The sequence below is a fragment of the Nyctereutes procyonoides genome, unplaced genomic scaffold, assembly GCF_905146905.1.
Source record: "Nyctereutes procyonoides isolate TBG_1078 unplaced genomic scaffold, NYPRO_anot_genome, whole genome shotgun sequence".
Taxonomy (NCBI): domain Eukaryota; kingdom Metazoa; phylum Chordata; class Mammalia; order Carnivora; family Canidae; genus Nyctereutes; species Nyctereutes procyonoides.
Window position 1 is genome coordinate 29,232,223 of NW_026575024.1, and position 26,918 is coordinate 29,259,140.

General features: G+C 42.8%; 1 protein-coding gene across 1 annotated transcript in view; it reads left to right on the top strand.

Annotated features, from left to right (window-relative positions):
• Positions 1–26,918, top strand: part of TMC2 (transmembrane channel like 2) — a 67,648-nt gene that overhangs the window by 31,230 nt on the left and 9,500 nt on the right. The window contains exons 7-15 of the mRNA XM_055344698.1: positions 4,183–4,281; positions 7,527–7,669; positions 9,386–9,533; positions 12,394–12,582; positions 15,276–15,455; positions 16,924–17,073; positions 19,109–19,237; positions 21,758–21,825; positions 22,656–22,895. Of these exons, the coding sequence (XP_055200673.1) occupies positions 4,183–4,281; positions 7,527–7,669; positions 9,386–9,533; positions 12,394–12,582; positions 15,276–15,455; positions 16,924–17,073; positions 19,109–19,237; positions 21,758–21,825; positions 22,656–22,895 (1,346 nt within the window). The remainder of the gene's footprint in view (positions 1–4,182; positions 4,282–7,526; positions 7,670–9,385; positions 9,534–12,393; positions 12,583–15,275; positions 15,456–16,923; positions 17,074–19,108; positions 19,238–21,757; positions 21,826–22,655; positions 22,896–26,918) is intronic.

Sequence of the window (26,918 nt, forward strand, 5' to 3'; positions counted from 1 at the left end):
CCAGAAGGGCAGTGGTCTAATGGGCAGCCAGGGATATTGTTTCCAGAACCTGGGTTTCCCTGAAAGTGTGACTCTCAACTCCACCCCAGCCAAAGCCTTTGGGTCAAACATGGTGGCATAGCAGGGATGATTGCAGTAGGGCTTGCCTTCATGCTCAATATGGCTCCCTAATGTCAGCATCTTTTCACATTTCTCACACTTCAGGCAAGGACAATGCCAATTCTTCCCCAGAGAGGTCACCTGCTCAGCCACACATACCTGGTGGTCCACCCAGGATTTCAGCTAGCCCCTGCACCCCATAGGTGGGGAGGGGCATCTCCAGTCCCCTAGGCCAATCCAGCCAAACACACAGGACAGGGGCACTCAAAATACTTGTGTTTCTTTTCTTTTTTTTTTTAATACTTGTGTTTCTAAATTAAGAAGTGAACCCTACATTTTTCTATCTTTTGTTTTACTTTAAGATCAGTGGAGATTGGGGCTCCTGGATGGCTCAGTTGGTTAAAAATCTGCCTTCAGTTCAGGTCATGATCCCAGGGTCCTGAGATCAAACCCTACATTGGGCTCCTTGCTTAGTGAGAAGCCTGCTTCTCCTTCTCCCTCTGCCTGCTGCTTCTCGTTTGTGCTCTCTGTCCAATAAGTAAATAAAATCTTTTAAAAAGTCAGTGGAGGGGGGAGGGGCAAGATGGCGGAAGAGCAGGGTCCCCAAATCGCCTGTCCCCACCAAATTACCTAGATAACCTTCAAACCATCCTGAAAATCTACGAATTCGGCCTGAGATGTAAAGAGAGACCAGCTGGAATGCTACAGTGAGAGGAGTTCGCGCTTCTATCCAGGTAGGAAGACGGGGAAAGAGAAATAAAGGAACAAAAGGCCTCCGAGGGGGAGGGGCCCCGCGAGGAGCCGGGCTGAGGCCGGGGCGAGTGTCCCCAGGACAGGAGAGCCCCGTCCCGGAGGAGCAGGAGCTGCACCAACCTTCCCGGGCGGAAAGGGGCTCGCAGGGAGTTGGAGCAGGACCCAGGAGGGCGGGGATGCCCTCGGGCTCCCGGGGACACTAACAGACACCTGCGCCCCGGGAGAGTGCGCCGAGCTCCCTAAGGGCTGCAGCGCGCACGGCGGGGCCGGAGCAGCTCGGAGGGGCTCGGGCGGCGGCTCCGCGGAGGGGGCTGCGGGGCGGGAGCGCGAATCCCACAGCGCAGGCCCCGGAGCACAGGGCGCCGGGACACAGCCCAGGATCCGGCCTCCCCCGGGACAGGCAGAGGCCGGGAGGGCCCAGGACAGCGAGGACGCTCCTGCCCCGAGCTGAGCAGATCAGCGGCCCCGCCCCGGAGCCTCCAGGCCCTGCGGACGAAGAGCCGAGAGCCCCGAGCCCCGTAGTTCCTGCAGAGGCTGAATCCAGGCTTCCAGAGTTGCCATAGCAACTGCGGCTGTTCCTCCTGGGGCCCCACGGGGTAAACAACCCCCGCTGAGCCCGGCAGCAGGCAGGGGCAGAGCAGCTCCCCCAAGTGCTAACACCTGAGAATCAGCACAGCAGGCCCCTCCCCCAGAAGACCAGCTGGACGGACCAGTGATACTCCCCCGTGTTCCAATACAACTTGTTTTTGGCCACTCTGCACTGAGCAAAATGACTAGAAGGAAAACCTCACCTCAAAAGAAAGAATCAGAAACAGCCCTCTCTCCCACAGAGTTACAAAATCTGGATTACACTTCAATGTCAGAAAGCCAATTCAGAAGCACTATTCTACAGCTACTGCTGGCTCTAGAAAAAAGCATTAAGGACTCACGAGACTTCATGACTGCAGAATTTAGATCCAATCAGGCAGAAATTAAAAATCAATTGAATGAGATGCAATCCAAACTAGAAGTCCTAACGACGAGAGTTAACGAGGTGGAAGAACGAGTGAGTGACATAGAAGACAAGTTAATGGCAAAGAGGGAAACTGAGGAAAAAAGAGACAGTCAATTAAGGGACCATGAAGACAGATTAAGGCAAATAAATGACAGTCTAAGGAAGAAAAACCTACGTTTAATTGGGGTTCCCGAGGGCGCCGAAAGGGCCAGAGGGCCAGAATATGTATTTGAACAAATCCTAGCTGAAAACTTTCCCAATCTGGGAAGGGAAACAGGCATTCAGATCCAGGAAATAGAGAGATCCCCCCCTAAAATCAATAAAAACCGTTCAACACCTCGACATTTAATAGTGCAGCTTGCAAATTCCAAAGATAAAGAGAAGATCCTTAAAGCAGCAAGAGACAAGAAGTCCCTGACTTTCATGGGGAGGAATATTAGGGTAACAGCAGACCTCTCCACAGAGACCTGGCAGGCCAGAAAGGGCTGGCAGGATATATTCAGGGTCCTAAATGAGAAGAACATGCAACCAAGAATACTTTATCCAGCAAGGCTCTCATTCAAAATGGAAGGAGAGATAAAGAGCTTCCAAGACAGGCAGGAACTGAAAGAATATGTGACCTCCAAACCAGCTCTGCAAGAAATTTTAAGGGGGACTCTTAAAATTCCCCTTTAAGAAGAAGTTCAGTGGAACAACCCACAAAAACAAGGACTAAATAGATATCATGATGACACTAAACTCATATCTGTCAATAGTAACTCTGAATGTGAATGGGCTTAATGACCCCATCAAAAGGCGCAGGGTTTCAGACTGGATAAAAAAGCAGGACCCATCTATTTGCTGTCTACAAGAGACTCATTTTAGAAGGACACCTACAACCTGAAAATAAAAGGTTGGAGAACCATCTACCATTCAAATGGTTCTCAAAATATACCCTAAAAACTATAGAACACTTCTGAAAGAAATTGAGGAAGACACAAAGAGATGGAAAAATATTCCATGCTCATGGATTGGCAGAATTAATATTGTGAAAATGTCAATGTTACCCAGGGCAATTTACACGTATAATGCAATCCCTATCAAAATACCATGGACTTTCTTCAGAGACTTAGAACAAATTATTTTAAGATTTGTGTGGAATCAGAAAAGACCCCAAACAGCCAGGGGAATTTTAAAAAAGAAAACCATATCTGGGGGCATCACAATGCCAGATTTCAGGTTGTACTACAAAGCTGTGTTCATCAAGACAGTGTGGTACTGGCACAAAAACAGACATATAGATCAATGGAACAGAACAGAGAACCCAGAAGTGGACCCTGAACTTTATGGTCAACTAATATACGATAAAGGAGGAAAGACGATCCACTGGAAGAAAGACAGTCTCTTCAATAAATGGTGCTGGGAAAATTGGACATCCACATGCAGAAGAATGAAACTGGACCACTCTCTTGCACCATACACAAAGATAAACTCAAAATAGATGAAAGATCTAAATGTGAGACAAGATTCCATCAAAATCCTAGAGGAGAACTCAGGCAACACCCTTTTTGAACTTGGCCACAGTAACCGGAGAAGGACAAACAGTGTATGTTTTCATTCATTTGGGGAATATGAATAATAGTGAAAGGGAATATAAGGGAAGGAGAAGAAATGTGTGAGAAATATCAGAAAGGGAGACAGAACATAAAGACTTCTAACTCTGGGAAATGAACTAGGGGTGGTGGAGGGGGAGGAGGGCGGGGGGTGGGGGTGAATGGGTGATGGGCACTGAGGGGTACACTTAACGGGATGAGCACTGGGTGTTATTCTGTATGTTGGTAAATTGAACACCAATAAAAATTAATTTATAAAAAAAAAAAAAAAAAAAAAAAAAAAAAAAAAAAAAAAGTCAGTGGAGAATTAATATCTTAGTATGTTTTTTTTACCCTGAAAAAAAAGAGAGAATGCATTTATCATAATATACTTTTTTTAAAAACTTGCATTTAAATAGTACTCCTCGCTATTCTCCCAGATATAATTTTATTACAGATGTAGGTGCATTCCTATCTATAGATGATAATTGAGAGATGAAAGAGGAATAAGCAACTTGTGTGAAGTCACACAGTAAGTTTGTAGTGAATGAGATCCCAAGTCTCCAGAGTATTGGCCTGGGATATTTTCCAAGGAAAATATAACAAATTAGAAGATTTCTGTGAGGAACGTCATAAGCATTACAGGACAAAAATACAACTGAATAAAAAAAATACAACTGAATAAACAGCAGGACACGTTCTTCGAAGGAAAGAAGTGTTTGTATCTTCTCCACGCATCATCCTATCTTTCTGTCCCTACACAAGGTTCTGATGGGTGTGCCCTATGGGAGTATTCCCAGAAAGACGGTGCCTCGGGCTGAGGAAGAAAAAGCCATGGATTTTTCTGTCCTTTGGGATTTTGAGGTACCATCACTAATATGCCAATGCACTCCTATTATGTGATTGCAAGGCCTAACATTTGTGTGGATAAATGTGAAATATTGCATTTAGACATTGGAAAACCAGTGCTTAACTCACATTCCCCACTATGCAAAATGAGCTAGCCAACCATGTCCTCCTAAGTCCCTTTCATGGGTCCTTTCTGCAGCCACACACCCTGCTCCCTTCTCTCTACCAGATCCATGTAAGTGATCCTACAGGATGGTTTTCTCTGCCATACCCACATTAAGACTCCAGGGCTATTGAGAGTTCAGCCATTCCCAAGCTTTGCATGGCATCCTCAACTGAATATCCTAACTGTTCCTCAAATTCAACATCTACCCAGCCAAATCCACATTGTTTTTTCCCATCTTCTTTATTGGAACCACCATTCACCCAATCATTCAAATGTGAAACCTGAAAGTCATTCTACACTTCTCCCTCTCCTCACTACCACCCTCCCTCCCACAACAACCAGTCAACCACTAACTCTGTCTTGACTAGGTGCCCATTTCTCTACCTCTCTTGCCTCTTATTTGAATAATGTCCCCACCATGCCAGGACATGTTAGAATCTTCTGCTTTCTGCTTTGGCTTGGCTCCTAAAAAATCTCCATTCCTTCTGCTGCCAGAGTGATCTTTCTGAAATGCAAACTGGACCCTGTCACTTTCCTACTTTGGTATTCATTTATTCCCATTCCCAACAGAATAAAATTCAGTGTTTTGAGTCAGGTTTATGAAAGAACTGTTTGCCACGTGGTTGCTCCCTCCCTCTCCCACTCCATTTCTATCTCAGACTTTATGTTCTAATATTTATCAAGTTTGGGGGAAGTCCCTGAGTGAATCACATACCAGTGCCTTCCTGCTTTTGTTCGGAACACAGCCTGGGACACCCCTCTCCCTCTTTTGAGTTCCCTGACTCCCATGCCTTTATGGGGCTTGGTCCATAGCTCCAAGGAGTTCCTTTGGCTGGGAGGCCAGGCTGTGATGGTTCAGACAACAAATCATTGCTGCTGTCATCCATCACACTCATAGTCAAGTTCAAGACTTTTCAGGTATGTGTGGAAGTGAGTGGGAATATTTTTCCAAGTCATTTGGAATAAGGATGTTCCAAATAGCTACTATACTTCTAAGTAGTATATACTACTACTACTACTATGGACTACCTCTAAGGATTTTTTATTCTTTATTTTCGCTCAAGGGCCCCTTTGAAAACACATCCTACCTACCCAAAGCAAACTGAATTTATTCAACAATAATCCTCTGTTTTGTTGTTGTTGTTATTGCTGCTGTCACCAATGATAAATATTTCTTTCTCTCTCTTTTTTTTACGTGTTTTTTAAGTCATCTCTACACCCAAAGAGGGCACGAACTCACAACTGCGAGATCAAGAGTTGTGTGCTCCACCAACTGAACCAGCCAGGCACCCTTAGTGTTTGTTTTTTTTTTAAAGTAATCTCTACACTCAGTGTGGCGCTTGAACTCATGACCCCAAGATCAAGAGTCATATGCTACACTGACTGAGCCAACCTGGTGCCTCTAAAATTTAATTTTTTCAGCTAAAATAAAAGCTTTGGAAAACTTACATCCATCACCATGACAGTGGTAGTTTCTCAATGGTTAAATGCTTTTCTGATGAAATCAATGAAGATATTAACAAATGTGATTTTTAAATAATGGCATAAGAAGTGTATCAACATTTGGCAGATTTTTATAACTCACAGAACCATTATTTTCCACTTGACCAATACATGATGTTACAAAATTATGTGTGGTTAAAAGATCCTGTATCTTGATAGTAGAAGATAGAGCAATTAAGCTTTAAAAACTTTAAATCCTGAGATAATTTTAGACTTACAGAAGAGTTGCATAAATAGTACATAGTTCCCATATTCCCTCACCCAGCTTCACTTTATGATAACATCTTATATACCCATGGAACAATTATCAAAACTAAGAAATTAACCTTGGTACAATATTATTAACTAAAATGTATTTATTTGGATTTCATCAATTTTTTTCACTGATAGTCCTTTCCTATTCCAAGACTCAGCTTAAAATCTCATAATGCATTGGTCATGTCTCCTTAGTCTCCCCCAAATCTATGACAATTCTATTTTTTGGTGACTTTGACACTTTTGAGGAGTACTGGTCAGTTGTTTTGGAAAATGTCCCTTAATTTGGGTTTATCTGATGATCTGTCATAATCATAGTGAGGTTAGACATTATTGGGAAGTCTACCACAAAGATAACGTGCCCTTCTCAGGGTGTCAAGCTGGGGTCACATTATGTTGATACGTGTTATTGCTGGCAATGTTAACAGTGACCATTTGGTTAAAGTAGTGTGTGCCAGAATTCTCTACTGTAAAGTTAGTATTTTTCTCTGTTTAATTACCCAGTATTTTGGAGAGTACAGTGGATTTTAATGTAACAAGACATGAAAAGTTTATTATGTGATTCAGATTCCACATTACAACTAATATTTCAGAGATGGCTATTTATTTACTGAGTTTAAGTATCATATCAAAAAAGCAACAGCCTTAAGTATATGAAAAAGCTATTAAGATTTGCCTACCCTTTCCAACTACATATCTGTGTGAGGCCAGAATAATCTTGTTTTCTCTTCAGCAAAGATGTGAAAGAAGTACTAAAATTCTAAGCTAATATTATACCTCAAAGTGTACTGATTATACTTCAAGCCAATTATGCCTAAAAACCAAAAAATGCCCAAAACTTGAGATTCAGATTAGATTGTGAGCCTTATAATGTATTGTTTTCTTTGTAAGTTTTGTACTGAGAAAGCTCATAGACTCCCACCTACTTTCAGAATGTTAAATTAAGACCCTGGAAGTGTGAGGGGAAAGAATTTGGAGTTCTCTATGCATGTGTGCACAGACAACACACACACACACACACACACACACACACACACCCTTATCCCTAATTGTATCCCAAATGTTATCTCCTCCCCATCCTGTATCTTATATGTGTTCTGTATAATGGAGAATAAAGAGAATGAAGGAGAGATATAGAGACATGGAGAGACTCTGGAGCAACTGGGGAAAGTAAGAGGAAGAGCAAGAACCCCAAGAACTCTTCCTTTCTCCTATTAAACCTCTGAGAAAGAAATCCTATTAAACCTCGGAGAAAGAAATCCCCATTAAAATAAAAGTATCAGATGACTATCTGCGCTCAGCATACAAACCCAGCACATCTGGACTTGTCCCACAGGGCTACATCAAGTATTCTGCTCTCTTCTATGGCTACTACAACAACCAGAGGACTATCGGGTGGCTGAGGTACAGGTTGCCCATGGCTTACTTTATGGTGGGGGTCAGCGTGTTCGGCTACAGCCTGATGATTGTCATTAGATCGTAAGTATGACCATCTTTTTTACAAGCTTTTAATTTTCTTCACACAAACAGCCAACTCCTATGGCCACTGTGTGCCTCCTTACCTTCCTGTGGGGGTTTAGAGAGAAAGCAAGGAAACGTAGAAAGCAGATATAGATTGTCATATGTGGTACAAAAAAACATAAACAGGGTAATACAGAAAGTTTTGGGAAATGGAATAGAAACATCTTTACATGATGCTGAGAATGGCCAGTCCCACTGAAAGTATGGGGAACAGTAGTTTACACAAGGAAGAGCATGTGCAAAGGCCCTGAGGCAGCAAATATCCTAGTGAATTCTAAAACGTAGCAAAAAGCCAGTGTGGCTTGAGAGAGAGCATATAACTGGTAAAGTAAGGCTGGAGAAGTCTTCAAGGTCTTGTTTTTGCTTTCCCCAGAGCTCAGCTTCCTCAGAAAAACTCTCCTGCTCCTCTGTGACTCTAGCTTACATGTGTGTACTGAGCTCCCCACTTATAAAGATATCAATAAAAAATGCAAAGGAATGTATGTGGTGTGATTAACCTTGGTGTCCTCTCTGGCACTCAACTCTACATGTCTTCATGGTCTTTGGCCTTTTAATAGGTCTATGCGTCTTCATTTATATTCTCTGAAGAAAAACTCTGCCCCATGAATTGCCTTTTTCTAAGCCAGGGGACCCCAATCAGCAAAGGCTGGTGCAGTGTGGGGGGCACAGTCTCCTGCACAAACCTGATCACCAGCGCCCACCCACCCTTCGCAAGGCCACATGAGGTCACTCCTCCCAGAAGAGCACAGGTAGCTGTGTCTGCAGAAGAGTAGAGCAGAAGTTAGAACCTCTGGAAGGGCAGTGCGCAGGCCTAGCATGGCCTTTCTATCACATCATCTGAAGAGGAAATGCTGCTGTTCACAAGAGCCTGCCCAGCACATGATAGTGACCCCTGGGTGATAGGTGGCTACCCAGTCATATCTATCAGCGGAGATAGGCTTGGTTTTATTCCTAGCCTTCATGTTGTTACAACTTTCCCTGTTATTATTCCAGATAAGTATAGGGATACAGAAGGTTTCCCTGATGAACCAAAAAGATAACTGAGTCAACTAATCCCGTGGGATAGCAAATCCCAAAAGCCAACATATAAGCTAGAAAGGCACGAACTCTCCCATGCACTCATTGTATCTGATAGAGGACCTGCTTGGAATTCTGATTCCCACTGGGCTGAATTCCAGGGGCACAAAGCAAGAATGAAGATAGGTAGGATAAAATGGGTGGGTAACAAGGCAGGCTCAGGGTACTTTCAAACTCTTAAGTTTGCTTAAGAGAAGGATGTACATGGTTGCAGTAACAACTGTCTCTATTTATATCAGAAAATAAATATCTCTTCTGTTCAAGAAAATAGGTTAATTAGAAGAAGACCTTCCTATTTGAGAATAGAGTCCCATAAGGAGTTCTCAAACAACATTGGCAAATGAGTCAAGCCACAGAAAATCAAATGTCAGGGTAGAAAACAGGGTTAAGTGTCCTCTATCCTGCAGGTTCATTGTCCAGATAATACCATGTGTACTTGCTGTGGACTCTGAATCTGGGGGGAAGGCACCCTGGCTATCATTAGCCCAGTTCAAATCATTTTGGCTCTTTCCTCTCATTGGATGTCTGCTACCTGTGCCCCAGACCAGCTGAGGCCAAGGTTCCCTTGGGCTAACAACAGTGGTATGCACCCAACAGGATGGCCAGCAATACCCAGGGCAGTGCAAGTGAGGGGGAGAATGCTAACTTCACATTCAGCTTCAAGATGTTCACCAGCTGGGATTACCTGATTGGGAATTCAGAGACAGCTGACAACAAATATGCCTCCATCACCACCAGCTTCAAGGTAGGCACCCCCAGGGTAGTTCCACTTCCTGGGGAAACTCTGGGTCACTCTGCTCATTACAAGACTTCACACAGCCAAGACACGGTAGATAAGGTCCACAAGTAATTTGTGGTAAGAGCTTTACCAGAGGTGTGAGCCCAGCTTTCAAGCCTTCAAGAAAGAATGCTCATGACTTGTACCCACCATCCGTTTCCTGATATGGCGGAGAATCATGAATGCTGGGACCCAGTCCTGAGTATTTCCTTGTGAATCTCTTTTCTGTCAGAGAAACTGGAAGGACTCATCTGGGGCTGTACTTCTCAACCTTTTATGCATGCTTGAATCACCTAAGCAGCTTTCAAAGTCTTTTAGCCCCAACCCCCCAGAGATTCTGGTATAATTGGTCAGGGGCTGGGGGATTCCTGGCATTGAATTCTTTAAAAGCTCCCTGAGTGATTAGAAACCCCAGAAAGAGTTGAGAACCCTGGTTTGGGTGGGGTTGGGGGAATCAATTAAATGTGCAACAACTCCATGCTTAATTAAGCTAGTATGCCAAAGCCCTGCACATCTTATTTTTTTCCTCCATAACTATAAAAACTATTCACAGTTCTTGATAGTTCAATATTTCTCCCATCTGATCAGTCAGACTTTCTTTCTGCCAGGACCTGCCAAAGGTCAGATTGTTGTAAATCTGTGCTTAATTGTCTTGTCTTCTTCCCTCTCCTCTCTCCTAGCCCTTCCTGTCAGCTACCCACTCACCAATGCCTACAAATGGCAGGTACACCCACCAGGGGCAGAACTTGGGCTCAGCAGCTCACTGCAGAGGTTTCATGAGGTCACAGTCCTGACAGCTTGGCAGTGGGTAGCTCAGGGAGCTTCTCCCTGTGATGGGGGCCACTGGCAGATCATCCAAGGGCAGGAGAGAGGTCATCGTGTGCTTTGCCTCTTCCTCCAGGCCTACCCAAGAGAGACAAAGAAAGTCAAAGCCTATGAAAACACTCTGAGCATCTGGGAAGGTGAAGGCTTTTACTCTGAGTCTATTAAAACCAGAGATAAAAAATTAAAAAAAAAAAAAAAAAAAAGGGCAGCCCCGGTGGCGCAGCGGTTTGGCGCCGCCTGCAGCCCGGGGTGTGATCCTGAAGACCTGGGATCGAGTCCCACATCGCGCTTTCTGCATGGAGCCTGCTTCTCCCTCTGCCTGTGCCTCTGCCTCTCTCTCGCTCTCTCTGAATGAATAAATAAATAAATCTTTAAAAAAAATTTAAAAAACAGAAATAATAACTTTACAAAACAGGGCACATGTGAAAACTGCATGAACTAATGTATATTAACTGCTTGATAAATTAGTTAAACTTGAATCCAAATACAGTAATTGTTCATTGATTAGAACAGTCTCCTTCTAGGCACTTTGGTAATCAGAAGACCTCATTTACTATCTTGGGTCTGCCACATACTATCGCTGTCTTCATAGAGAGTTACTGACACAGAATGCAAAGTTTGTAATAAAATATCTAGGGGTGCCTTGGTGGCTCAGTCGATTAAGTGTGTGACAGTTGATCTCAGCTCAGGTCTTGATCTCAAGGTCATGAGTTCAAACCCCACATTGGGCGTGGAGCCTACTTAAACAAACAAACAAACAAACAAATAAATAAATAAAATCTATTGTATTTTTATATATAACGGCAAACAATTAGAAAATAATTTTAATCCCATTTACAATAAAATTACATAAATTACATCAAATTTTTAGGGATAGAGTTAAAAACAAATGTACAAGACAGTTACATCAAAAAATATAAGACATTTCTGAAAGAAATTAAGAAGCCCTAAGTAAATGGAGAAATAAACCATGTTCATAGATTAGAACAGGAAGCAACAAACTATGGCCCAGGGGTAAACCCAGGACTGCTGCCTATTTTTGTAAATAAGATTTTCTTGAAATAAATCCATGCCTACTTATTTCCATATTGTCAGTGGTTGCTTTCATGCTACTATGGCATAGCTGAGTAGTTGTGAAAGAGACCACATGGCTTGCAAGCCAAAACTATTTATTATATGGCTCTTTTTATAAAGAAAAGATCTTATTTATTTATTTATTTATTTATTTATTTATTTATTTAAGAGAGAGATGGTACAAGTTGGGGAGGGACGGACAAGTAGACTCTGTACTGAGCACAGAGCCCTATGCGGGGCTCCATTGCACTCCCCTGAGATCATGACCAGAGCTGTAATCAAGAATCTGACACTCAACCAACTAAGCTATCCAGGCACCCGTACTATATATGACTCTTAATAGAAAATGTTTGTAGACGCCTGGATTAGAAGACTCAGGATTATTAACATTTCATTTTAATCTATTTGATTTCTATATTTTTTTAAAGATTTATTTTTATTTATTTGAGAAAGAGAGAGAGGACCAAGCTGGGAGAGGGGCAAAGGGAGAAGCAGACTCCCTGCTAAGCAGGGAGCCCAATGTGGGGCTCAATTCTAGGACCAAAGGCAGGTGTTTAACCAACTGAGCCACCCAGGCGCCCCGATCTATAGTTTTAAAATAATCCCAAACTGTTGCTAAGATCTCTCTGGGCCTTAGTATCTATGACATGAGTAATAATAGAAACTATTCCACTGGCTTGTTTTTGGAATTAGGAGGAATAATGCAAAGCAAGTGTTTAGCACCACATCTGGCATACAGTAAGTAAGTAGAGAAATAAATATTTTTTAAAAAGAAAATACGAAAATAATTCTCCATAGGGCAATAGTGCCCTGCACCACCTCCTTTGCATTATTTCACTTACAAAAATATAGTCAGTAGTCATTTCAGGAGCCCAACAATGATAGTTCCTGGCCTATCATTATTCACATCTTATTTCTACACATTAAGGAATCAATAGTGGATGAACAAGAAAGTAACAAAGAAGAAAATATCCATCTGACAAGATTTCTCCGGGTTCTAGCCAACTTTCTCATCATTTGCTGTTTGTGTGGAAGTGGGTACCTCATTTACTTTGTGGTGAAACGATCCCAAGAATTCTCCAAAATGCAGAATGTCAGCTGGTATGAAAGAAATGAGGTAAAACACACATCTCTATATAAGTGAATATTGAGGGAAAACATGGAAATTATCCTGGTCCCTATGCAATTTAGCTAAACTATTGAAAATCTGGATTATAGGACATGTTTTAAAAAGTGAAATTACATCCCTTTTCAGTCCAGTTGCATGAACGTATGAACAAAGAGTAACCTCTTATTAGGCTTTTGTAGGTTGTTAAAGCTGGGTTATAATTAACAGGTCAGTCAACTAAATAGTAAGTTGTATTGGCACCAGTTATTAAAAAGGTGACCCTTTCTTCACAGCTCTATAGTGCCATACATCATAAATCAAGTATCTGTTAATGTATGGGCTCTCTATTATATTCCATTGGTTTATCTATCTGTTCCTGCACTAAAAAACACAGTGATAAACTATGACTTTAAAGTATGTCTTGATGATCTCTCATCAAGCTCCACAATAAAACTCATCAAAGTTTCATTGTGATTATATTGAATCCATAAATCTGTTTTGGGAATTTAACATCTTAGTGGTTGGCAAAATGGCCACAAGTTCTTCCCCTTCTTATATTCCTATATTTCTTTGCAGTATGATTTTCTAGCTCCTCTCCTGAAGAGATAGAGACTGCTTCCCCATCCTTTGAATACAGCTAAGGTTGGCCATGTGAGTTGCTTTAGCAAGGAGACAGTAGCGACCATGACATAAGCAGACTTGAAAAGTGCTTGTGTATTGGAACTTGGTTTCTTGGAAACCCTGAGACCTCCACCATGTGAACAGTTCCAGACTAGCCTGTTGAATGATGAGAAACAGACACATGGCCAGTGTGATAGCCAGTCAACCACCAGACATATGAATGAAGCCATCAACCATCAGCTGACCATAGATACATGTATGAATTCACGTGAGGCCAGCAAAAGAACCACCTACTTAAACCCAGGGAAAATAATACTGACCCATAGCTAAATAAATAATAAGAAAGAATCTCTCTCTTCCCATAAAGCAAAAAAAGGATAGAAAAAGAAATGTGCAATTGGTAGGACAAATATAAAGCATAAAATCAGATAGAATTAACATCAGTGATTACAATAAATGTAAGTGGATTAAAGCTACAAGGCAATAAAAGGGGTGCCCATGTGGCTCAGTTGGTTAAGCATCTTCCTTTGACTCAGGTCATATGATCCCAGGATCCTGGGATCAAGTCCCACATTGGGATCCCCGCAGCGAGGGTCCACTTCTCCCTCTCCCTCTGGGCTTGCACTCCCTCAAGTGAATAAAATCTTTTTTTAATATTTTATTTATTTACTCTTTCATGAGAGACACAGAGAGAATGAGAGGCAGAGACACAGGCAGAGGGAGAAGCAGGCTCCATGCAGGGAGCCCAACATGGGACTCGATCTCGGGTCTCCAGGATCAGGCCCTGGGCTGAAGGCAGCGCTAAACCGCTGAGCCATCCCGGCTACCCTAAAATCTTTTTTTTTTTAAATAAAGGCAATAATAATCAGAATGAATTTTTTTCAAAGCTACATGCTATTTGCAATGAATTCATCTAAAACTCAGGTCGCTAAGCTATAAGATGCCTGAGATGGATTCTGCCCTTACATCTTCTTAGGACGTGGACTTGACAAGAATAAATCAAAGCACAAATAGTGGGCAGGAATAGGGATCAAATAAGACATTTCGGGTTACAGATGTATGGCAGGTGGAGAAGTCTATGTGAGCTGGAGAAGCAGGGGGATTTTGTGGCAAAGGCAGGAATTGGGCTGTGCATTAAACAAATATGTGAAGAAAGGCAGTGATGGATATGGTGCAGGGTGGCTCTCCAGGTGGGAAGCACTGCATGAACTGGGATGAAAGTGTGAAGGTAATGAGAAGCCAAGCCAACAGTCAGTGTGATAGAGTATGAGGGAATCAGAACCAGCCCAGAAGAGTTGACCCACCTGCACTCTGGTCAGCAGTTCAAAGATTTACTCTCCACTAGATGAGCAGTTTTAGTTATATATATATATACACACACACACATGCACACACACATTCTACAATGGTCAGGTTCAGCTATATGAGTCAAAATTCTACCAAAATTGGAGCCAGTATTTAGTGCTTACCAGGCTCTGGGCTGGGAGACTTATGTCCAAGATCTCTTCTGACTCCCACAACAAGAACTGTCATTCCTACTTTACACATGAAGAAACAAGAAACTCAGAGAAGTTATGTGACTTTTCCTAAGTTACAAAGCCATCAAGTGATAGAGCTGGGGCTCAAACCCAGAGAACTGACTCCAAATGCCATACTCTTAACTATATCCTTCTGCTTTTAGCAACCTTTTGTTATCTTAGCTTCCTGTCTTCCATGCTCCTGAGATAAGAGCTACCATGGTGACTCTTGTCCAGTTCATGACTTTTACAGAACACAAAGCACTGTTCTACATGTTAACTCATTTATTTCTCAAAGGAAGTTTATCAATACTAATAGCAACAATCATGATGACAAGCAATCACAGAGCAGTTATGATGTATGGGACAATACACTGAATGCTCCAGGCATGATGGTGCCTTAGCCAAGATCACACAGTAAGTTGTGATGACCTAAGGACATTTCCAGAGGCAGAGGAGGGGGCAACAAGGAGATGGAAATGTATGGCCCTGGGTAGTATAGAGATGGTGGTCAAGCAAGTGATGTTGATGACACAAGTAATACAGGCTTTCCTGATTTCTTAGGTAGAAATTGTGATGTCCCTGCTTGGTATGTTTTGTCCCCCTTTGTTTGAAACCATTGCTACCCTGGAGAATTATCACCCACGCATTGGACTGAAGTGGCAGCTAGGACGCATTTTTGCACTCTTCCTGGGGAACCTCTACACGTTTCTCTTGGCCCTGATGGATGATGTTCACCTCAAGGTAAAGACCATAAACTCCCCCGATCCCTGGTGTCCACCAAATTTCTTCTTCAACTATAATTTCCTTATGCATGATTCCTATTAATTAAAGAAATTTTGGAAAGTTGTGAAGAGTAAAATGGAGAAAAAGATCCCCAAAATCCTATGACCCAAAGACCACCATTGTTAACATTTTGCTGCAGGTCTTTACTGTCTTTTTCTTAGGTAGTCTTTTTTACATCGTATACATGTCATTTGGTACTCTTAATATTTTATCTGCAGCCTTTCCTATATTGTATCATAGCTGCCATAAATGTTTATCAGCCAAGTAAGTGTCCATTGACATATGTCAGGTTTACCCAACTTTCCGTCACTCCTCACTAGACGGTTATGGACCACCCACTATGTCAGGCCTTGTGGGTAGAGCAGACAGCAAGACACTAGTCCTGTTCCAAGCATATTCACATCTAGGCTGGGAGACAGACTTATTCATTACAGCACACTGTGGCATGTGCTTCAGTTGGGGGCAAGCCCAGGGAATCATGGCAGGCCATAAGAGGGGCTCTAGATCTCTCCCGCCCCAACTGGGGTGTCTTACCAGACATTGGAAAAAGCAGAGGGAACAGCTGGTGCAAACAAGGAACTACAGGATGGCACGAATGTAGTGGAGGGAAGAAGGGGAAAATGAACCTAAGGGAAGGGTCAGATGATGATGGTCCTCTTCCCCACCCCACCCCCATTATTGAGCTGCATGAACTTTTGCCTGAGGTTACCAGAAAACTATTGGAAGGTTCTAAGCATGGAAGTAACTGGATCTGGCCCTTACCTACCCCTCCACCTTCACCTCTGACTTTCTTCCTACTCCAGCGAACTATTTCACTCTCCTGAGCCTCACATTTCCTACACAGGACAGAATTTTCTCTTGCCTGTCTTTCCACCCTTCTCCCCATGTATGGCTAGTTGACTAATCTTCCCTGAGGTTTTGTCTCAGATGTCTCTACCTCCAGGAAGTTCTCTGTGGCCCCCACGGTCTGAGGTGGATTTCCCTGATTCCTGGAGAATATAGATCTTATCACTCTATTCTATAATTGTCTGCTCATCTCTGTCACCTACTAGACTGTGAACTTTCTGAGGGAAGCCTGTCTCTCTTTTTCACTCTTGTGTCACCATTGCCTTACATGCCCAGAATAGACCCTGAAAAAAATTACTCCCAAAAGAAGAATGAATGACTAGATGGATGGATGAACGGACAGATGGATAATAACTTAGAAAAGATAACTTCATGGAAAAGACCCAAGGACTTCAGCCAAATGTCCCCCTTTCCTATATAGACTGAAAGGCTGGGGAGGGCACTTCTGTAGAGACTGCTAAGGGGTAGGGCAGAGGTTAGGTGGTAGAGTGGTGCCATATTCTGGCTTTAATTGTTCCCATGGAAACAGTTGGACCACTCCTGGCTCCTTCCAACCCCACATCTCCATCTTCCATTCTAGCTTTCTAATGAAGAGACAATAAAGAACATCACTCACTGGACTCTGTTTAACTATTACAACTCCTCTGGTTGGAATGAGAGTGTCCCCCGGCCACCCCTGCACCCTGCAGATGTGCCCCGGGGTTCTTGCTGGGAGACAGCCGTGGGCATTGTGAGTAGTTATGCTCTCCTGCAAAAGTGATCCCTGTTCTCAGATCTTTGTTATTCCTTCCTTGATATTTCTTTTATATATATATATATATTTTTTTTTTAAGCCATCAAAATGTCAAGCCAGTATTTCTTAGGAAAGTTCTACCTTTTCTCTTTCCCAATTTTTTCAGCATCCCACATATTTTTCTCCCTGCTCCATTCATCAATCTAATACCATTTGGATTCATTTAGAATCTTACTACTGATTTCACTGACAACCTGAGGTTCTCCACCCTGAAATAAGGAATAAATTCTCCTAAAACTTGGATGCAGAATTTGTGTGTATATATGCATCTATGCATTTTTGTAAAGAAAATAAATGGTTTTCATTAATCTCAAAAATTGAAAACTACCATTTTTCTTTATTCACTGTCACCACCATTCCTGTAGCTTACACAGTATGGACTTCAAAGGCTAATGTTCTTTGCCTTCTTTCTTTGAAGAAATACTTCATGTTTCTACCTAGGGATCAGCTGCCCTCTTTTCCTCAACTCCACCTCCTGCACAGGGTTTTCTTTTATATGTCACCACACTGAGATGCAGTTTATTACTTCTTCATGGGTTCCCTGAAGAATCCAACCACATAGAGCAATAGACAGCAGTGTTTTTAACTGAGGATAATGAAGTACAATGAAGAAAGGGATTATATCACATCAACACTGCCTCTAAATCCACCAGCAGATATTTTCCTGCGACAGGGTGTCCTTCCCATGGGGCCCTGGGGGCCCTTTCTCCCCAATTCCTCCCTGGAGGGCTCAGACTCACCATTTCTCACTCCTCCAATCCAGATTCCCCCATACTCTTTAAATCCTCCCCACCATTAATGTACAAAGCAATCCAACTTCCCTAGCTCCCGCATTTCTAAAGCCATAACAGGGTGTAACAGAGAACGCGTCTTCAAGTCAATAAAACCCACTCTCCTCAGAAGAAAAAGAGAGTTCATTACCTACATGGTTCTTTTGGAATATTCTGCAATAGAATTTCTCATCTCCTATGTCACACCCTTGGAAGGCGTCTCCTTTGCCCTCCTCCTTGAATGCCCATCACTGTTCCCAACACTGATTAAAGTTCTTTCTGAACTTGTCAGTAATGATGGGTTTGAGCTGTTATGTCCTGCTCACCTGTATCCTCCACCACCTCCACCCCAAGCCCCAGAGCATCAACTTGTACGTAACTAGAGACCTGATACATGTTGATTTGTCTTTTACTTAGGAGCATTAACTTGAATTCTTATTGAGGAATAAACCTGAAAACTCATCAGCTGTTTATCCAGCAAATATTCATTAATCATCTTGAAGGATACAAAAATGAATAAAGCAGACTCTGTGTTCCCCAGGAACTCCAAGGCTATGAGATGTCTTAAAGGTTGTGATGATGCCTGGTAGATCTTTTCCATTTTTTTAATTAATAAATTATATACACTCTATAAAGTGGAGAAAAGCTTTGCTATTGGCCTTTCCACTATGTGCCTCATGAAAAACCTGCATTATTATCTTTGTATAACAAGGCAAAAATCCAATTAGCAGGAGATGAAGAAGGCTAGCTCTTGTCCCCAGGGACGATGGTCAGATTCAGTCTTAGCTGGAGGCAGCTACATTTCAGAGGAAGTGGAGGAAGCAAGGAGGGAGCCTTCGGATCCTCTCTCTGCAATAATGTTGATAACTACCATACATTGGGCATTGCCAATGTGCCAGGCAATTTGCATGCATAATCAAGCTTCCCAATAACCCTGTAAGGTTGATATCATTATCAGCTTTGAGAAGCTCAGAGATTATTCCAAAGCAATATGAATGGTAACTTGTAGAGCTGGGACCTAAAAATAAGCATTTTCCAAAGCCTGGGGTCCTTTTTCTGCACTACTTCTCTGCCACCAACAACCAGGAGGTCACAGAGAAGATTCAGGTGGGTGGGGAAGACTTTGCATGACTCCAGTCAATTGGGAGAAGTGGGCAAGGTTTGACCCTGACTATGCCCTTTTCCTGTGCTCCCCCTTGCAGGAATTCATGAGGCTGACAGTGTCTGACATGCTGGTAACGTACATCACCATCCTGCTGGGGGACTTCCTGCGGGCTTGTTTTGTGCGGTTCATGAACTACTGCTGGTGCTGGGACCTGGAGGCTGGATTTGTAGGTCACTGTTTCATGAACTTCCCGCAGAGAGGCGTCTCAACCATCCTATCTGATATAGTCGGATGCATTCATAGACATTTGTTTAGATAATTGATGCCAGTTTCTGCTCTGTGAAGTAGTGAAGCATTTTATCTGTATTTCCCTTAAGTGTCATATTTGCCTTCCTAGAGGAAATTCCACTTTTTCCCCCATGTAATTAACAAAATGACCTTCTATCTGGGAAATGGAGGCATTTGGCCTTGGGAAAGGTAGATCACATGCTTCAGTGTCAAGCAGATGTTCATTAGGGAAGGCAAGGAACACCATACTTGAAGTCCACACTGAGTAAGAGATAGGAATGGTAATCGAAGTGGATAAGGGGAAATGGTAGTTCTTTTTTCTTTTTTCTTTTTTTTTAAGATTTTATTTATTTATTTGAGAGAGAGAGATTGCAAGCCTGAAGGGTAGGGAGAGAGAGGGGGATTGCTGAACAGGAAGCCTAATTTGGGGCTCGATCCCAGGACACTGAGATCATGACCTAAGCTGAAGGCAGACCCCTAGCCAACTGATCCACCTAGGCAGCCTGGAAATGGTAGCTCTTAATTTTTGAGACTCTAATGAAATCCTGGGGTTGGAGAGGGCAGATGTGGACATGAATGTTTCACAAAGTCTTGGAACAAATCAAGAACACAGCAACCATTGGTGCTGTCTTTTGGATTATGCTTTGAGAAACCTCTTTGTCCTCATTCCCTCCACCTGGGATACTCTTCTTCCCCACCTACCTGGGAAACTGCTCATTCTAAATGTGTGCCATTTCCTCTCTGTGGTGGCCTTCTGTGATATGGTGGAATGTCTGGCCTCATCTGTCCTGTGCATGTCTCTTCCTCAATGCCTCATTCACTGACCTTATTAGTCACTGTTGTTGGCGGGTGGGAGGCACTTCCCCTTCACTGAGCTCCAAATCTTGTTTACCTGTGTCATCTTCATTGTGGCCTACAGTATGTACCTGGCCTCGGTCAGTTTTTTTTTTTTTCTTTTAGTCACCAGACACAATTTTACTTAGGCCTACTCAACTCCTCCTCACAGTGAGGAAAACTTCATAATCTCATCTGAGAACAGGGATAAATGAACCTTATACTCAAAGAGGGCACCATCTTTAATAGGACAACATGAGACTGCTAAAATGTCATTGCCCTCAAATTAATTTATAAGTTCAACAAAATCCCCAAATAATACTAAAGTTTATTCTAAAAATAAATATGTGGAAGTAGCCAGGAAAAAATTTTAATATAGCAAAATGAACGGGACTAGCCCTACCATTATTTTAAAGCATATTATGAAGCGATAATAATTCCAACTGGTACTAGGGAATAGGCAAAGTTACCAATAGAACAGAATAGAAAATCCAGAAATACAATCTAAATGAAATAATGTATGTGGAAATTTAATTTAAGATAAAGACAGTCTTTTAACCCAGTGGGAGAGGGGGGATTATATGATAAAGGGTAGAGACAACTGGTTAATTGGGGGAGAGATTGTACCTCTCATTCATTTTACCTAAACACATAAATTGTAGGTAAATCAAAGTTTTAAACATCAAAAAATGAAATCATAAATTTCTGAAAGAAAGCATATATAAAGTTACAATCTTGAGGTGAGGACAATTTTCCTAACCAGGACACAAAGCCCAGAAGATGAGAAGTTTTTAAAAATATTTTTAAATGTTAAATTTTAAATTCCCAAGGCTTAACCTTCACATATTTCGAATATGCACATTTCCTCCTTTGATCCATACCTGACTCTCCTTTCTCTCTCTCCTAACTTTCTCCTCTTCATCCCTGTCACCCTTGACCTCCATTTCTGGAGGACAAATGGGAAAGTTAGTTTAAGCATGCTGCATGAGGACCCCCAACTCCCCAGTGCTCACACACTTTGCATTCTTTCAAATAGTTGACATATCTCCAAAATTCTGAAAATCAGAGTCATTCTGAAAACCTGAATCTGGCTGAGCTCTTTCCTTTCAATGAACTGCACTCAGACTAGAAGAAAACTAGAAGGAGAAAAGACAACTGGAGGAGTGGTTTAGTTATTTTGTTTGCTTGCTTCCTTTTAAAGCTATTATTGTATTTGACTCATTTAGATGTTTGCATTTGGTTATTTATTAGATTTATTCCTTTATTATAATTTCAAGGTAAATTTCTGATTAGAGCAATGATAAAATGTTCTCTGAGGGGCCAGGGTCCTCCCAAGAACACACTGTCAGCCCACAGGCTCTAAAAAGTAAAAATTCTCACTTTTTTTTTTTAATTCTCACTTTTTTAATTGAAAAAGTCATTGGAAAAATTTTCAACTTTGAGAACTTCAAAACTTTTCTCAAAAAGTAGAAATGTGTTAAAGAAACAGAAGCATGAATCCAAGGCTCCTATCTGGTCACTAGACCAAGCTCTTTGGAGAGGCCTCGACTTAGCCAGTTGGCTGGTAACAGGGACTGGCAGATGCCTAACAACTTCTTTTCTCTCTGTCTGCCTCCCTCTGCAGCCCTCTTATGCTGAGTTTGATATTAGTGGAAATGTACTCGGCTTGATCTTCAACCAAGGAATGATCTGGTGAGCTATGCTTTTTATCTGTGGACCACTGATTCGGGGAAGTCAGAAAACTGGAATCCCAAGCTTGGCCTCCCACCTAGCTAGGTAGAGGCTGGAAAAATCCTCAGGCCTCTCTGAACTGCCTCCGTTCAGATGACAAATAGAAGGAAGATGAGATGAGAACCAGGACAGTATCTGGCCCACCCATGTGCTACCATGGACAGAGAGGGAAGGAGGGGGATGTAGAAAGATAGGAGGGGGAATGAAAAGGAGGAAGAAAAAAAGGAAGTAGAGAGGGGAGAAAGGAGGAGGGAAAAGGGAGAGAGGGAGGAGAAACAGAGGAGGAAAGGCAAGAAAGAGGAGGAGGGAGAAAACAGAAAGGAGAGGAGGAGTAGAGGAGCCAAAGGGATCCCTCCTCTGAGATGGGAGATGAAGAAAAGGCTGTGTAATTTCACCCAAAGACTTTTAAGAGGCTCACTGCAAGCCAGCATCCAATTCTCTTCCTTTAAGAACTTCAGATCCATTTCTGAACAGCAATGCTGTTTTAGGGGGATCACAGAGAAACAGGCAGGAGGCCAAATAATTTGCTAGGTCCCTCGTGGTGAGGCAGTGGTTAAATCCCGGCCAGAAGCCAGGCCAGTAGAGCTTGGAGGTCTCCTTCTCCTGAGGAATGGGTGGCTGGGGCTTGGTGGTAAGCATCCTGCTGCAATGGGAGGCCCCTGCCCTTGGGATGTGCAGGGAAAGCAGCTAGGCCTCATAGTCCTAACCCATCAATCCCATTTCCCCCTGTCATCTTTCCCTGGCCTCTCCTGCTATGGGGCCAACCAGGTGTGTGGTTTCTACCCTTCCAGGATGGGCTCCTTCTATGCTCCAGGACTGGTAGGCATCAATGTGCTGCGTCTGCTGACCTCCATGTACTTCCAGTGCTGGGCAGTGATGAGCAGCAACGTTCCCCATGAACGTGTGTTCAAAGCCTCCCGATCCAGCAACTTCTACATGGGCCTCCTGCTGCTGGTGCTCTTCCTCAGCCTCCTGCCAGTGGCCTACACCATTATGTCCCTCCCGCCCTCCTTTGACTGTGGGCCATTCAGGTACACAGTCTTGGTTGCATGGGAGCAGCTCCTCTCCCAATCTGCTCAGAGGTCCAGTTCTAGTGTTACACCAGCCTGCAAAAGGCCATGCAGCTCTGAGCAAATCATCAGAGCTGTTCAATAGCATTTTCTGCAAGGATGGAAATGTATTTCTACATGATCCGATAAGGTAGCCACCAGCCATGTGTGGCTTTTGAGCACTTGAAATGAGGACCAAGAAACTGAATTTCTTTATATCATTATAATTTGTTTTTTTTTAAAGATTTTATTTATTTATTCATGAGAAACAGAGAGAGACAGAGTCAAAGACAGAGGCAGAGGGAGAAGCAGGCTCCATGCAGAGAGCGGATGCAGGACTCCATCTGGGGTCTCCAGGATCACACCACAGGCCAAAAGCAGTACTAAACCGCTAAGCTGGGGCTGCCCTCATTATAATTCATTTGAATTTAAATCACCACACATGGCTGATGGTTACCATATTGGACAGCGCAGCTCTGACCTTTTAATATGTGGATAATCTACTGCCCTGGATTCCCTTTACCATGAGATAAGTAACGGGGGATATTCTGAAGATGAAATACCCATATATTTATAAGTGCCATTCAAATGTGAAGCAGGAATTGAGATTTTTGACTGGGTGCCCCCCCGCCCCATGCTCTGCAGAGCATTTGTCAGCACTGCGGGTTTCAATATAAGTCAGACTAGTTCAGGAGACTGGGTGTTGTATAAAGAAATAAGTAATTATGTAAGGAGGTACATTGAGAGACAATATACACCTGCTGCTCTCTTTCCAAACATGAGACCCTCTGGACACAAAGCCATCTCTCTACTCCTTAACAATGAGTTGGTTCTGTGGTTCAAGCAGTTTGGAACATGCTGCCCCTTTTATCTGCCACCTTCTCTCTTAGAAATGCTCGAGGCACACTCTTTATTAATGGATCAGATGAATCAGGCAATAAGATAATATGTACGAGCCATAAGTTTCCATCCTTACTGAGCACAGACTCTTTCTTTATGTAATACCCATGTGAGGCCGGGAGTAAGGTGAGGCTGGTGATGTGGCGATGCTGCACTTGCACAATCCTCCGAGTGAGTAGTGCCTTCAGCTGTGCATCCCAGGGCCTCACCCACCTCACTCTAGTCCTGGCTCCATGCTCACCATTGTGGATGAACACATGGGGAAATGCTGATCCAGCACCTTTCTGTTTACAAGGGACGTAGCTAGAGAAAGCCCTATGCTCGGTGCCCCCCAGCAAGTGCGGTGGTGCTCAGAGACGTTAGTGGAGTGCTCACGGCGGTAGAAGCTTCTTTTGACTTCCTAAGCAAGGTTTGGATGGCTGAGCTCTGGATGCAAATGCCAGTGCCACTTTGCTCTGGCTGCCTACCTGCCCCCAGACAGGAGGCCCATGAATGGGTTGCCTGGCCCTCATCATCTGCCCCACCCTTGCTTCATGGCTACCGTGAGAGGTCCCCACAGCCTACAGCCAGGGAGCACGGAAAGGAACGTAAAAACAGGACTCAGAAGGAAACATGGCTGCCACCACCCTCCTGTCCCCCTTCTGATCAAAACTTACCAACAACTAGAAGTTCATTCCTCAGATGTTTCTACAGCTGTTCTCTCTCTTGCTTGCTCCAGGTGTTTTCTCAAAGGTCACCTCGTCAGTGAGCCTTTCCCAGGAGAGCCTAACTAAAATATCAAACACACACACACATTTTTTTAAGATTTTATTTATTTATTCATGATAGACACAGAGAGAGAGGCAGAGACACAGGCAGAGGGAGAAGCAGGCTCCATGCAGGGAGCCCGACGTGGGACTCGACCCCGGGTCTCCGGGATCACGCCCTGGACTGAAGGCGGGCGCTAAACCGCTGGGCCACCGGGGCTGCCCAACACACACACTTTTTTTTTTTTTTTCCAACACACACACTTTTTATCATTGTTTCTGCTTATTGCATCCCTTTATCAACAGCTAGCATCCCAGTCCTTTTATTTATTTACTGTGTTTGTTGTCTGTCTCCTTCATCAGGACGTAAGGTCCACAAGGATGTGATTTTTCTTCCTTTCTCACTGTCTAGAAGTGAACACCTGGTTTATGGTCAGTGTTCAGACTAGACCTCTCGGGTCACAAAAATTTACTTTTGCAGGGAGGGACTTAGGGTTTCAACCAGATCCAGGCAGACAACATAAATGAATGAGATGGGCAATGTTGAGTCCTGTAAATTTTTTTGTAAATAAAGTTTAATTGGAGCACAGCCACATCCACTTGCTTACATATAATCTATGGCTGCTTTCTCACTACAACAGTACAATGGAGTCACTCCAACAGAGATATCTGGTTCGCAAAGCCTAGAATCTTTATTATCCAGCTCTTTCCAGGAAAAAAAAAATTTCTCAGCCCCCTGACTCAGAGTTTAGACTCTGGAGTAAGCTTGGATCATCGTGAGAGGTTCCTTAGCTCCCTACACCACAAGTTAATTGCCTATCACATGGAAATAATTGTAGTGCCTCCCTCCTAGGATTGTTATGAGGATTTACTAAATTATTTGCAAAGTGCTTAAAGGAGGGTGCTAATTTCCGTAATAAGGCATATATACGAGTTTGTTAAGCCTGGGCCCTGCCCAAGCTGGGGGTGGCTGGTACTCATAACAAGACTATGAGGGGGAAAGCATTATCTACACCAGGGCTCAGCTAACTTTTTCTGGAAAGAGCCTGAAGGTAAATATTTTCAGCTTTGGGAATCAAGAGGCAAAATCAAGGATATCATGTAAGTACTTGTATAATAAGAGAAACAAATGGGCACAAAGTTTTTAGTGACAAAATTCAAGATATTATAATAATAGAATATAATTTTTTGTAAGATACATCCACCATTGAAAAGGATGGAGTACTTTTTATGTGATAATATCTCACATAACAGAATCTCAAAGTCATCAAACATCAGTTATACAGCTCAGATTGCCGCCTTTGCTGCCTGGATCCATCATTGTACCAGACATGACAACACATCTCCCACCATAGAAGAAAACTTGCCATAGTACTTTACTACTGCTAAGCCACTGAATTGCTGTGCAGTAGGGCGAATTAGAATACTCGGCTTCTATTTTTGACAAAAAAATGTACAGAAACGAAAATGATTATGAGTTAAGGATTTTTTTAAGCTTGTGGCTGGAATCCTCTCAACCATCTCAGCAGAAGGCAAACACAGACAGAATTCTCCAGGAAAGATCAGTGTGGGTCCCTCTTGTCTAATGGACTGAATTCCCATGACATTTGCAGAAAACCCATCAGGTATTTAAGAATGTCACATGAGCAGTAACACTGCAAGCTTTTGCTGTTATCTTAGGGCTGACCCACCATTGTATTCTGGGAGTAAATAACTTGTTTTCTAGTTTCATGGGTCCACAGACAGGGAAGAATTTTGCCCCAATATGGATCATACCTAGAGTCTTATCGATCTATACATGATTTAGCTGGTGAGATTTGGGACTTCTGTGCTGATGATATTTAGATGAGATTTTGGACTGTGGGTTGATACTCTAATGAGCTGCAAAACTTTGGGGGATGTAGGAATGACAGTGAATGTATTTTGCTGGTGGGACAAATGTGAATCTTCAAGGACCAGAGAGCATATGGTGATGGGTTGAATAATGGCTCCCAAAGATGTTAATATCCTAATCCCTGGAACCTGTGAATGTTATTTTATATAGCAGAAAGGTCTTTGCCAATGTGATTAAGTTAAGGATCTTGAGATGGAGAAATTATCCTGGATTATCCAGGTGAGCCCTAAATGATGAATGTCCTTACAAGAGGGAGGCACAGGGAGATTTGACTACAGAAGAACAGAAAGTGATGTGACCATGGAAGCAGAGAGAGATTTGAAGATTCAATGTTGCCAGACTTGAAGATGGAGAAAGGGGCCGTGAGCCAAGGAGTGCAAGGAATAAAGTTCTAGATGCTGAAAAAAAGCAAGGAAATAGATTCTCCCTCTGAAGGGAGTGCAGCCCTGCCAACACCTTAATTTC